Source organism: Platalea leucorodia (genome assembly GCF_965183815.1).
Source record: "Platalea leucorodia genome assembly, chromosome: Z".
Taxonomy (NCBI): domain Eukaryota; kingdom Metazoa; phylum Chordata; class Aves; order Pelecaniformes; family Threskiornithidae; genus Platalea; species Platalea leucorodia.
This window is the reverse complement of record NC_138858.1, coordinates 13,477,836-13,491,519: the sequence shown is the minus strand read 5'-3', so window position 1 is coordinate 13,491,519 and position 13,684 is coordinate 13,477,836. Positions and strand designations below refer to the sequence as shown.

The following is a 13,684-nucleotide window of genomic DNA, read 5'->3' as shown; positions in this document are numbered from 1 at the left end:
CCAAAATTCAGTGCTTTCCGCTCTGGGTTGCATAGTAGACTGACATAAGCATATCCTGCCTGTTATTTTCAAGGAGAGAGCTCTATGACCTTTTCTAAAAAATGGACTGCTTTTTTAAAGGATAATTATCAAAGGTTATGATGTCTGCTCCAAGGAGGAGAGGGAATGGGGCTGCTGTCTTCCTGAGGATCGAGTGCTCCCCTCCCCGAAGGCTGGGTGCTTGGCTGCCCCCCGGTGTTCAATGACATTATAGCACTTCTCCAGGGCGCAGGAGCTGCCTCCCTTTCCTTGCACCGCTTTCCAACCTCGATCCTGCCCCTCTCTGTTTCATCCTGCTCTGAAGTTTCCTTATAGTGATGCATTGCTGCGGTTCAGTTCTCTTTTTTTCGTGCGTAGACAGCAAAGGAAAGTTGCTGGCTACTAGCTGTAACCCAGCTGCATAATGCCGATGAAGACACTGCCATATGGACACATGGTGGTAGGAGCCCACCAAGGACACGCTTAGCATCAAACTCATGGTAGAATCTGGCCTTCAAAACCTTCAGTGCCAATACCAGGAGTTAATCCTGTAATGCAGCCATCCCCCATTTGTTTGGCAGATGAATTTTTGTTGCATTAGTTCCCAACAGGTAAGGTGCATCAGGAGGCAGGGACAGTGGTGACAGCACATAGAGAGGGCAATAGGCTCTTTGACACCTCTGTTTTCAGGGCCCCTCTGCTCATTAGCTACTGAGGAGGAGAGGGGAAAATAGCAGAACTGCGGGGTCTAAGGGGTAGCATGAGGGAAAGGCAAAGGTCACAGCAGAGGTGCCTTTTGTTAAAGGCTGGGAGCACTAGCCTGGAGTTGCATGGCTGGCAGATCATCATATAAGTGTGACTGTATCCCAAGTTATTTGTTTTGCCTGTCAACATTCAGATCTGATGGTGGGTTTTTTTGTTTTTAATAAAAGAAATGCCATCTTGCAATACAATTTGCAAGTTATTAGATACCAGGGATTTTAAGGGCTGAAGTACTTGTTTCTTTAATAAGTGCTGAAATTCCAATATAACACCCAATCCCAATAAGTGGACCTTCAGGAAATATATCCCAAATATTGTTAGATTGCCATAACATTGCAAAATGTGGCAATAAAACAGCTGTTAAAACTATGGTTATCTCTGAGAGAGAGATGGCACCTTATCAAAGGGTGTTGTTCTTTTCTGAACAGGAATTTTGGTTTTTGGAATGTTTTACTTGGAATGACTTTACATCAAGCGTGCTCAAAATTCAAGATTTTAGTCTATGTCTCTGAAAATGTAATCCCAAATCTGAAGTTCAAACTAGATTCTTCTTTTCACTATTTATGATCAGCTGTTCAGGTTGAGCAGTTATTTAATACAGTGCTGTGGGATCCCTGTTACCTTTAGTTCAGGAGCTCATGGGTAGCTCTCTACCTCTATGTGCATCACTGGATTTGCCTGGGAATAAGGGAATAAGACTGGAGTTCATCAGGAAATGCCTTTTGATGGGCAAAAGGAAGAGCATATTTCCTCTGAGCCCCCTCTGCTGTTTCAGCAGAAATAAAAAGCAGTAAAAATATTGTTGAAATCTGTTTATGACCAAAACCATATAATAGATTATTTGAAATATACAGTAGGAGATTATTTGAGGGCATAAAACTTTTAGAGGTTTTTCTGAATAAATGTCAAGCAAGACAGACATGCTAATTCTACTGTATTGGAACAAAGACGTATCCATATCAATTTTTTTGCCGTCATAGAATCACACAGAATAGTTGGGGTTGCCGCTGGAGATGACCTAGTCTAATCCCCCTGCTCAGTGCAGAGTTGCTAAAGCAGGCTGGTCAGGCTGTGTCCATTCAGATTCTGAGTATCTCCAAAGACGGAGATGCCACAATCTCTCTCTGCAACCTGTTCCAGTGCTTGACCACACTCACCATAAAGAAGTTTTTTTCCTTCCATTTAAATGACATTTATTGAATTTCAATTTTTGCCTATTGCCTCTTGTCCATTCCCCAGAAAACACTGAGAGGAGTCTAGTTCCATCTTCCTTAACCCCCACGCCCATCAGGTATTTACACACATTGATAAGATCCCCTTGAGCCTTCTCAGCTCTGGGCTGAACAACCCCAGCTCTGTCAGCCTCACATGGCAGATGCTCCAAGCCCTACATCATACTGGAGCCTCTCCAATAAGTTCATCTCTCTCATGTACTGGGGAGCATAGAACTGGACACAGCATCCCAAATGTGGCCTCACCAGGCTGAGCAGAGGGGAAGGATCACCTCACTTGATCTGCTAGCAATGGTGTACTTAGTGAAGATCAGGATGCTGTTGGTCACCTTTGCTACGAGGGCACGTTGCTGGCTCATGCTTGACTTGTCCACCAGGATCCCCAGGTCCTTCTCTGCAAAGCTGCTTTCCAGTTGATCAGCCCTGTGATGGATGGTACCCTTGCCAGAGAAGGGTAAAGAGAAATTTGGGTTTACTGGGGAAGGTATACCATACACCTTTAACAGACTCCCACAGGGGTATAAACATTCACCTGCCATGGCTCATGCTGTGCTTGCTGAACTGTTACAGTGTCACTCCCTAAAGATGTAAAACTGTACCAACGTGAAGATTATATCCTAATCGGAGGGACCTCCCCTGAAAAGTTGGGGAAGAAGCAACAGCAGTGAGACTAGCACTACACAACGCAAAAGTTGAAATTCCACCTGAAAAATGTCAGGGACCAAGCAGAGAAGTACAATTTTTAGGTATTTGGTGGATTGCAGGTAGTGCAGCAATCCCGCCGGACACCCTAAGTAAAACAGAACAATTGCAGATGCCCCAATCTAGGAAGGAATTAAAACAGCTTCTGGGTACTGGAGAAAACATCCACCTGGATTTTCTATTATTGCTCACCCACTGTATTCACTTTTACGAAAAAGAAAACTGTGGAGTGGAACCCAGAGCATGAGGAGGCAGTCAAAACTCTAATACAGGAATTAAAGACCTATCAGTCACTGGGGCCAGTACAACCCTGTGACCCTATTATAGCAGAACGGGGTTTTGCAGAACACAGTAGTTATTGCAACTGTACTACCACTCTATGAGTCAATAAAGTGGATTGACTGTAGTCACAGCATGGAGTGTGACGGATGCACTCAGCCCCTTGACCAGACTGACGGTGGTTTGGCGCAGGCTCCAGAAGAGGTAAAGGCCTGAGCCATGAACTCCTCATGTTTCAAGCTGTTCTCTGAAAACCCACAAAGGAGCAGAGTGACACAGTGAGCATTGATGCACATGAGCTTGGAACACCGACCATGTGATTGACACATGAATAGTGGTTAGCTTTTCAAAGACTCATTTATCAAGGAACGAAGAAAGTTGTGGGTACAAGGAGTCTCCTGCATACCTTTTCCATCACATGCAATTTGACTACAAGCCAACCACTTTATCCTATATATATGACAGCCAAGTGAGCTTTCTTTGAGCTCTGCCTACTAGACACCATGACTGCATGGCGGTGATCTCCCCTCGAGCTGGGACGTTTCTCAAGGTTGCTCCTTGAGGCAGAGAGATGTTTTACCAATGACAGATCTTTGGTAAGCGACCAATATTGTGCATAACTTTGTAGTATGGTAACTTTGATTTTGTCTTGGTAACTTTGATTGCATGCTGAATTGATGCTAATGGAACATCATATGAATTTTGCATGTACAATCCCTTGGCCATAAACCGTTGACCAAGTCTAAGACTAGGATTGGATCCAGCTGCACCTAGTTTCCTCTCTGAGGAAGGAGTTTAGAAAGCAAAGGGGTCCCTTCTGAACCTCATGACTCATTGGGAGGGTCTTCCTTACTCCATTAGACATACCCCGTTGACCAAGTCTGAGACTAAGAGTGGACCTAGCTGCACCTAAGCTCCTGTTAGGAGTTTAGAAAGCAAGGGGGGGTCTACCCTGAACCTTGTGACTCAATGGGAGGGTCTCCCTTACTCTTTGCATCTTCAGTCTCTCTGTGAGTTGTTCTAAATTGATGTAACTCAATTTTCCTTTGTATGATTCTTCCATGCAGTAATTAATAGAGTGAACCTTGCCATCAGACTTTGTTAAGTCACGCTTTTTATTAAAACTGCTTTGGTGATACCTTTGTTGGTGGTTCCTTAAGCACTCTAAATCACCCATTCGTGACAAATTGGCATAGTCGGCAGGATCCTAAATCAGGATTTGCAACAGGCCTGTGCTGGTGCTGGGGGTATCCATCCCCAGGTGCAGGACATTGCATTTCCCTTTGTTGAACTGCCTGGGGTTTCTGTCAGCCCATTTCTCCAGCCCATCAAGGACTCTCTGAACGGTGGCCCAATCCTCTGATGTATCAGCCACTCCTCCCACTTTTGTGTTATTTGCAAACATGCTGGGGTGCACTCTGTCCCATTAGCCAGCTCATTAATGAAGATGTTGAATAGGACTGGCCTCAGTATTGATCTCTGGGGCACACTGCTGGTCACTGCCCTCCAGTGGACTTTCTGCTGCTAATCACAACCCTTTAAGCCTGACAATTCAGCCAGTTTCAATCCAGCTCACTTTCCACTTATGTAGTCCTTTATTGGTTTGTCTATGGGGATGTTATGGGAGAGAGCATCAAAACCTTATTTAAGCCAAGATAGACAACATCCACTGCTCTCCCCTTACCCACCAAGCCAGTTGTCTCATCATAGAAGGTTGCCAGCTTGGTCAGACATGATTTCCCCATCATCTTAACTCTGGGCTAATTGTTGGTAGCTATGAATTGATAGCAACTTTATTATCTCAATTTTAGGATTTGGCCTGAAAAGAAAACTGAAGGTATTTGATTTTCAGACTTCTTGTTTAAGGTGATCAGAGACTTTTTCCCAACTACAGAGAGAAAGAAGTAATTTTTCCACAAGATTCTAGTTTTATCCAACATTAAGTTAGATGTGACTTCTGAACAGAAGTGGAAAGGTTCATTGAACAATGATGATAGAAGTCAGTGTTGAATAGTTGATTTGATCATTGTGCAATAAGCGTACTCATTCAGTTGGTCTGTGCAAGGAACAACACAGGTCTTTGGAGAAATAGTATCTCATTGTCCCAAGGAGCGGATGAGTGAATGAGACAGTTAATATTCGAGTGAGCTACCTTTATTTTGTTATTTTCCACACTGAACAGTCTGCAGTCGGTCACCTTAACTTTCTGTTAGCACTCCCCATGCAGGTAGGTCAAGGTTTCAAAAAACTTGCACAACTAAATAAATAGTTTCTCTCTCCAGGTGTTTTTTGGCCCAATTTGCCCAGGCGTCCTGTGGGTCTGTATTTTACAGTTAAGATTTTGGGAAGGATTCTGAGGCTATGCACAAACATAGGCTGAGAAACCTGCACATATACATAGGATTTGAAAGAGACGGTTCTAAAAGGGAAACAACTCCCTGCAACTAGGGAACGCATCTAAGCATGTTAGCAGCTGGACTTTAGCAAAGAAATGAGTTAACTGGCTGCCCAGCCTTTTCTTGCAAACTTTGTCTCAATTGCTGCTGCACTGACTGATGCTGAGAATGTACCCGGAGGAGATTCTTATAACTGCTTAATCATGACAAAAAGATATTTTCAATAACCCCTTCTGAGTCGATTAATCAGAATTCTCTTTTGAAGCAGGACAGAAATAGCCCTCACTAAAAATTGGAAGACCAAGCTCCCGATCTAATGCCCTTGAGCTGCACCGCACCCATACCTATGCCTGCTCAAGCTCAGGGATACCAATTAAATCAGAGTTTCTGTGCAGGCACTCAATTGAATAATCAAGTTTTAAAGCAGACAGTCATGAACAGGAATGAAGGGGGCTGGATTTTTTTTACTGCTGAAGAGAGTGCCAAAATAACTCAGAGAAAGTGAAGCGATATTTCTACTGAAGAGGCATTTCAAAGGGAAACCTGGAAATGCAATTGGAGGTTGTTATTACATTAAGACCTTCGTTAGTTATTTGAGTGGGGGTGGTATTTAAAAGTCCTTAGGCAATCCAAGTCAGTGCGTAATGAGAACATCTAGGCTTTAAAGGTTCTTTCAGTTTGTCACTAGATGTCAGCCTGCACCTTCGGGTCCTTACCACTCTGTAGTCATATGCACCTCTCTACCAGCATCCCATCAGGAATCTCCAGCAGGAGGGGACCGGTCACAAAAATTTCTTAAAGAACTCTGTAAGTATTGTTTTGTATCCTTCAGCTGTGTTTATTTTTGTCCATAAAAAGGCGATTGTTACAAATGAAGACATGAACATTTGGAGGAAACAGGAGTGGTTTTGAAGAGCATTGTACTGATTACTTAGGAAACCCCCAGATACCCAGCAGAATTTGTTGTTGTCAACATGTAGTCTCAAAGCTGGACCTGGAAAGACCCTCTGCTCAGGCCATGCACCTGATGCTGTGTGCACACTCAGAGCAACTGCCCGTTCCTTGCAATGCCCAGGCTGGTGCTCCTGCCCATACAACACAGAGCCCAGATTTCATGCACTGATAGCTGAGACTCACAGCACACCTGAAGCACAATTCCTCTCTGCTCATGCACAGCTAGAGCAGTGCTCTTTGGCCATGCTGGACACACACTGACCCACATAGCCTGAACTGCCAGTCTGGCCTAAGCCAACATTTGGCCAGTTGTGGGTAGGTTGTGCCTCTTTCGAACAGCAGATTCTTGACCTACACCTGGGGTATCGGTGGCTTAAGAGGGAGCTGCCCTGTAAGTCCATAGTGCAGTCCCTACACACCCAAGGTATTTTCCTATGTGGGTGATTTGCCAAACGTAATGTGTTTATGTCTTTAAGTGATCAGATACCTGGGGCTTCCTCTGACCATGGTATCTTGCTAGTATTCTGGGCTAACTATGGGTTGTTCTGAACTTCACCTATTTTATTGTGTTGTTTTGCTGGCATAAAATTATGTCTGCATTGACATCCACAAAAGCACATGGGTTTTGTCTTGCTGAGCACCACAGAGGATGTCTTTTAGGCAATTTGCTATCTACTGAAATTCATAGTTATGCTTTAGACACCTGGATACCTTTTTATGTAATGCACAAGAACAGTTAGACATCAGGATAGGGATTAAAATTACAGCAAGCCAAGCAAGAAACTATGCTGTTCAAAAGCAAACACTAAGAGAGTCCGGCTTTGAGATTCATCCCCTCTTCTTAATTTAGGTACTTTCTCTGGGCCTGTAGAGACACAGTTAGATCTCTCTGAACTCTGGAGTTAAGTGTTCATGGTATCCTTTTCTCACACAACAGTGTCGCTTCATTCATCCCCTAGCACAGGCATTAGGGCTTTCTCCCAGAACACGTGAGATGCAAATGCATTTCTTGCAAATCCTTTGACATATTAGGCTGCTAGATTTCTAGGTCTAGAAAGCTCTCAGGCTCTTGCATGGCATACTGAAACTTTAATTGAACTAGGGCCTGGGAGCAAGTTAATCCTTGTTCTTGGAAAGGAGAGACCTAGAATCCGAACCTGGATCAAATTTCTCTACTGTATTTACAAGGAAAAAAATCTTGGCGCTTCCTCTTTGGGGCTCACTCTCCAACCACTATGCTGCAAAGTAGTGTTCAAGGGCTTGCTTTCCCTTTATGATCCAGCAATGGTGAGCAACTCATGCAACAGGGAACTGTTTCAAGCCAGAGCATTTGAGTACATTCACAGAGTAGCCCAGAGATTCAGCCATTCCCCAGGGATGTGGAGGGGGGGAAGCTGAGTTTCCCAGGCTGTGGGTGAAAGCTCTGCCCACTTATTTAGTGTTTCAAAGGGGAAGAGGAAGGAGCATAATCTGTACATGCATTGAAGGTGGGACAGGAGAAGCATATCTAGACATGGATGCAAAGGGATGGAGGGAATGAGTTAAGTTTACAGTACTTCCTAACTTAGTGTGACCTGGCACAGGGTGTTCTATATCGGGATACAGAGCTGCCTCCCTTGCTTAGCATACACGCTGTGGCCAGTCCTGACTGAGAGATCCCCATGAAGCAGAGAGATAAATGCTACAGCCTTAAGCAGATTTAGGCATGCTCAGGAGCAGACTTCTAGGCACAAAAATTTTACTAGAAAAAACTTTAAGTACCTACAGACTTCAACTGGCAGCCAAGTGAGGGTTTAGGAACTTAGAGGGGCAGCACAGTACTTAGATGCAAAAGTTCTTCTGTGGATATATCTGATTTCTTCAGAGTCTTTGCATCTGTGTAAGTATGTCCATCAGCTGCCAGCTCACTTCTGCTGTTCTTCTCCAGGCACCTGTATCTTCCCAGTTAGCAAGGCTGGGTAGAAGTCTTTTCTGTCTTGAAGAAACAGGGCAGCTTCTCCTTGCAAGCAACAGAACCTGCTGCTTCCAGACCAAACTTGAATTTTACAACAGGACTTACTGACATGTACAGGAAACCTAACAGAGTCTGCAAAGCATAATTGCCACTAATGGCACTGCAATTTTCTCTGGACAGAAATAGCAAGTTTACTCTACATCAGTACTTAGAGGTGACAAACAACCCTCTGCAGAAATGCTTTCTTAGCAGAGTTGGGCAGATGTTGGAGTTAGGCTGCAGGGGAAGGGGCTGGAAATAGAGAGGGGTTTTGAATATTGTGTTTATATATTCATCCCATATGGTTTTTGACAACAAAACCAGAACTGTTGCATTTTTGTCTTTTAAAAGAAATATTTTGATCTTTCCATTTTAAATTTTCTTTCCTCATAATTTAAGAAAATATTTTAAAAAGTAAATACATAACCTTGTCATAAAAAATTTCACAGCTTAAAATTACACTTTTCTCATGCCCCTAAGAGTTCATTTCAGATCAACATCAAATTGTTTCCCAGATGTTTCTCTGGAACACAGGCTGGGACAGGCATTGTCCCTGCCCTTCTCCAGGGTGTGAGAGCAATGAACTGCAGGCTCTGGGGCTGCTCACACCAGAGGAATTGAACTGGAGTTAATCGAAACACTGGCAAGTATCAGTGCAGACCCTTAACAAACACTTTAGCAGAACAAAAACCTTTGTGCTTGGTTTTAGCTGAACACAGAAGTATCCCAGAGCAAGCAGCTTGAAGTGGCTATGATTTGTTTCTTTCTCCCCTTTTTGTTTTTTTATTTACAGTCATGCTGATTTCCTGGAGTGAAATAAATACAAACAGTCTGAAGCGCAGCAAGAACAAAACCTGCAGCCTCAGTGCCCTGGGAGAGACGCCTGCCTTGCCACCCATGGTTTGGGGCTGTGCGTTTCCACCCCAGCAGCCTGGAGAGAGGCTGGGGAACATGATGTTGGGGGGCTCACACCCTCCCCTCCAAACCGAGGCAAAGCAACACCTCTCCATGAAGCTGCAAGTCCTGTCCTTGGCTTTCTCCTTGGCTATCTGGGTTGCTGTGTATCCTGGCAGCAGCAGAGGGGATGGGGGGAGCTGGAAAAGCAGATCTGCACAGATCCAGAGGGGAGCACACTGCTCCTTGTCCTCTCTCTTTCCTCTGTCCATGAGAGGGGAAAGGGGCCAAGCCTGAACAAGCAGGATCGTTGTGCCCACTTGTCCTGGCTGTTCCCATCAGGGCAGGTATGAAATAGGACATGGGCTGCCTGATCCCTGTGCCCTCACTGGAGCCCAGAGAGCAGTGACCACAGCCGGGTTGGCATCATTTACAATGATGCCACGCAGCAGTGAGAAAGCAGCCCAGCTCGCTCCCCCTGCCACAAACACACACACAGGGGTGGGAGGGCTGCCAGCCCCTTGCTGCTTGCACCTTCAGGTTGGGGGGACACAGCTGAGGCCTTCCAGCCTCACTCTACTCCATTCAGCCCCTCTCCTCCCTATGGTGCCCTGAACATCCTGCGTCCTCCCTGGATGGAGTCCCACCACCCTCCCCGGTTCCTCTTCCCCAGAACAGGTACAAGCACTAAAAAGCATCTCCTAGAGACACCCCAATCCCCAGTGCACTAACACTGCCTCCTCCTACTCTGGTTCTCCAGTCTGGGGGACATTTTCAAGACAATTTCCATCAGCAAGTTTCCGAGAGCAGATAAAACCCCAAAAGATCATCTCTCACACAGAAGCCCTCCTTTATGCATTCATCCTCCCCTTGTCCCTACCAGGCATTCAATATCCCAGGGCCACACATCTTGCACAGACCCCGCAGTCCCACCCCCCAGAGCCCCCTGCCCATCTCAGCAGCGCTGCTCTGTGGAGCTAGCGGGCAGCAGGTCATAGCGGCTGCTGTACATCACCACCCCAGGCGGGTAGTAGGCCACCTCCGGCTGGATGGTTGCAGCAGGGGAAGATGCAGTGACGGGGTGGACAGGCACCAAGGCGTGCAGGGCCTGCTCCTCCTGCTCGGGCTTGGTGGTGTCAGTGAAAGGGCGCATGGTGGTGAGGGAAGGTGAGGTGATCCTCCAGAGGAGGTTCTTCAGTGCCTTGCGAAACTCCCTGCGCATGAGGCAGTAGAGGATGGGATTGAGGCAGCTGTTGGAGTGTGCCAGGCACACGCTGATGGGGAAGAGGTACACTTGGGAGAGGAAGTACTCAGTACTGAAGTGCACCACGTTGAGTTTGATGAGGATGCCCCACGTTGTGAGCGCTTGGTTAGGCAGCCAGCACAAGAAGAAAGACAGCACCACGATGGACACCGACTTAGTCACTTTGGAGCGGCGCTTGGTGCTGGGGCCACTGCAGGTGCTGCCAACATGCTTGTCACTGATGAAGCGCACCAGGAGCAAGTAGCAGAGACTGATGACAGCCAGCGGCACCACAAAGCCCAGCAGCACCTTCTGGATGTGGTACAGACCCAGCCAGAACTGGGCATTGCTGCCGCGGCCCTCAGGGAACTTGACGAGGCAGAGCACATCATCAAAGACAGTGGCAGTGGTGGAAAAAATGGCGTGAGGCAGGGAAGCCAGGATAGCTGACAGCCAGATGAGTGCACAAAGCCACTTGGCAGAGCAGCAGCCACCCAGTGGGTCACCTCGCCGCTGATTCTTCAAGGCTGAAGCCACAGAGCGGTACCTAGCCACACTCATGGCAGTGAGAAAGAAGACACTGGCATACATATTCATGGCTGTCACATATGAGACAATCTTACACATTGCCTTGCCGAAGAGCCAGTTGAAGTCCAGTGCATTCTCCACTGCCCAGAACGGCAAGGTGAGCACAAACTGGAAGTCAGTCACCGCCAGGCTGGTCACAAAGAGGTTGATGGAGGACTTTCTCCAACCTTGTTTGCTTTTCATCAGGTAGAGCACCAGCAGGTTGCCCACCAGCCCCAGGGCACACACCACGGAGTACACCAGGGAGATGACAATCCGCACCACGTCGGAGCTGTCCCCTTGCATCCCGTCGGCTCGCTCCAGGTTGATGTTCTTAAAGAGCTGCAGGAAGGACACGTTGCTCCTGTTGCCCATCTGGGCGCCGTCCAGGAAACCCAACGGCGCGTCCCAGGACTCCCAGTCCGCTCCTTCCTTCATGCCGGCGGCTGGCGAGCAGGCACCGCGCTCGCAGGGCTCGCCCATCCCATGCTAGGGAGGGCGACGGGTCGGCGGGAGCCTTTCCCCAGACCCCCGAGCCGGCAGCGGCGGGCAGCCTCTTCGCCGGGCGGGCTGCGGAGCGGGGACGGGGACGGGGACGGCGTCCCTCCGGCTCGGCGGGTCGGCGCGGCTGGCGGCGGTCCCGCGGCGGCCGCGGTTATATCCGCGGCGGCGGGGCCGGGGCATGCGCGGTGCGGCGCGGAGCTCTCCCGGGTGCTGAGCGCGGGCGGCCGCGCCCCGGCCCCCCCCCGCCCGGCGGCCTCGCCCCCGCCGCTCGCCTCCCGCCCGTTCCGCCCGCCCGGCGGGGAGCCGTGGGCGGGAACCCAGCGGGCGGAGCGTTTCCGCGGGCTGAGCTGGGCAAGTGCCCGACCCGAGGCGATGCCCTCTCCCAGGAAGTCCGCCCGGCGGGGTCAGCTCCCGAAAAAACTCCCCTGCCTTCCCTCCCGCGCTTGGGAAGCGCCCGGGGCGTCGCCCCTCTGCCCGGCCGCAGGGCGAGCCCGAAACGACCTGCGCTTTCCTGCCTGAGAAACCTCGGCGCCGACCCGGAGGTGCTGCTCCGTCCCCCGAAGGACCACATTCAGGACAGGGACCGACGAACATCTTTCCTGCTTTCGGGACGTGGGACGAGAGTGGCCATCCCTGATTTTAAAATGACCGGCGCGGACAAGGACGCCGTAAAGGCCGGCTGCCGGTAGCACGCAGGGCTCGGGCGAAGGCAAAAGAGGGCAAAGACCGGCGGCGGGCAGAAGCCGCTGCCCCGTGAGGCAGCGGGGGCGGCGGGCTCCGGCAGCCGCCCGCCCGCAGGGGGCCCCGGCGCGCCGGGCAGCGGGGCGGCCGGCACCGGCCCCGGGAGCCCGGCGGCTGCAGCCCGCCCCGCCCCTGCCGTGCCCGGGGCCCGAAACTCGCTTTCCCACCAGGTTTGCAGCAGGAACAGAAAGCAACCGGCAGGAATAGGAAGCGAGGCTTTCCTTCTCCCGTTCTGCCCTTAAATAAATCAAAATAAGTGTACATTTTGAAAACGAAATAGCTTCTAAATGTACCTAAATAAAGCACTGTAAATCAGCCATCTGGGGGAGATTAACGAAAGATTTAAAAGGTAAATTATTTCTCCATAGTCTTTAAACTGATTTATTGTATTGAAATTCTTGCAAAGGCATTGCTGTTTGTGCCATTTGTTGCCACTTGTTGCCACTTGTCACTCTGGTTTATATCTATAGTGGCCCTGTAAAAGCACCAGCCAGATCATGGGAGTGCTAAAGGGGAACAACAGTAATTAGCAAGTTTTATACATCGTTTGTATTGCGTATAATGAGGGTACAACTTACTGGAATTAGCAATGCAATGCTCTGGGAAGGCTTAGCCTCTAGACTACTTGCTACACTAAATACGTTGGTAACAGAACGAAACAAAAAAATTGAAATAATGGGCCTTCAAAAGGCTGACTGCAGGAGGCCTTGAAAAATGGACTCCTGACATTTCTTCCTCGCTTTCTGCAAATCATTGATTTTTTCTAGGCTTCCATACCTCTTAATCACTGACTGCGGTTACACTCAGGTGACATTTTCAATAGCAGGGCATTAAGTTGCATCCCTTAGCCTGCTGAATGGCAACAGTTTCTCAAATTCTCTCACCCAAAGTAAACCGTCCTTGCTGTAAAACCTAACAACCCCATCAGCCCCATTAGTGTTGCACAGCCAACTGTAAAACAGTACAGGCAGGAGAGAAAGCCAAGGATCCTTCAACACCAGTAGTGCAACAACCATATAAACAAGCAAAGCGAAAACACCGAGTTTTAATCAGAGCCGCGCCACTGCAGAGGTTCTGCAAATGGTGCAGGAGGTGAAGTGCCCCCCAGCAGCGCTGGCTGCCTTAGCACTAGTATAAGCACTTAGCCCAAATGGAGGTTAGTAAAATATTTGAAATAAGCAAGTTCTTGTTCAATTTTTCCCCTCTACTTAGTCCTTCCACTATGAGCTCACAAGGAAAGGATCACCTGTAATTGAGCCATGTAGAGACTATGACACGTCCACTTGGTGAATCATTAGCAGGATGGACAGTGCAGAAATGCATTTTTTGCAGACTGAATCCTGCCCCATTGCGATCCCATTGCTACCTCCGTGCCCTGTTTTAAGTATTTCACAGGACA

The 13,684-nt window shown here is 48.3% G+C and overlaps 1 protein-coding gene across 1 annotated transcript; it reads right to left on the bottom strand.

Annotated features, from left to right (window-relative positions):
* Nucleotides 1–10,185: 10,185 nt before the first annotated feature.
* On the bottom strand, nucleotides 10,186–11,523 carry RXFP3 (relaxin family peptide receptor 3; the record flags this gene model as incomplete). Its single annotated transcript, XM_082337517.1, has 1 exon — nucleotides 10,186–11,523. One exon carries the CDS (start codon nucleotides 11,521–11,523, stop codon nucleotides 10,186–10,188), a length of 1,338 nt encoding a protein of 445 aa, XP_082193643.1.
* Nucleotides 11,524–13,684: the final 2,161 nt, after the last annotated feature.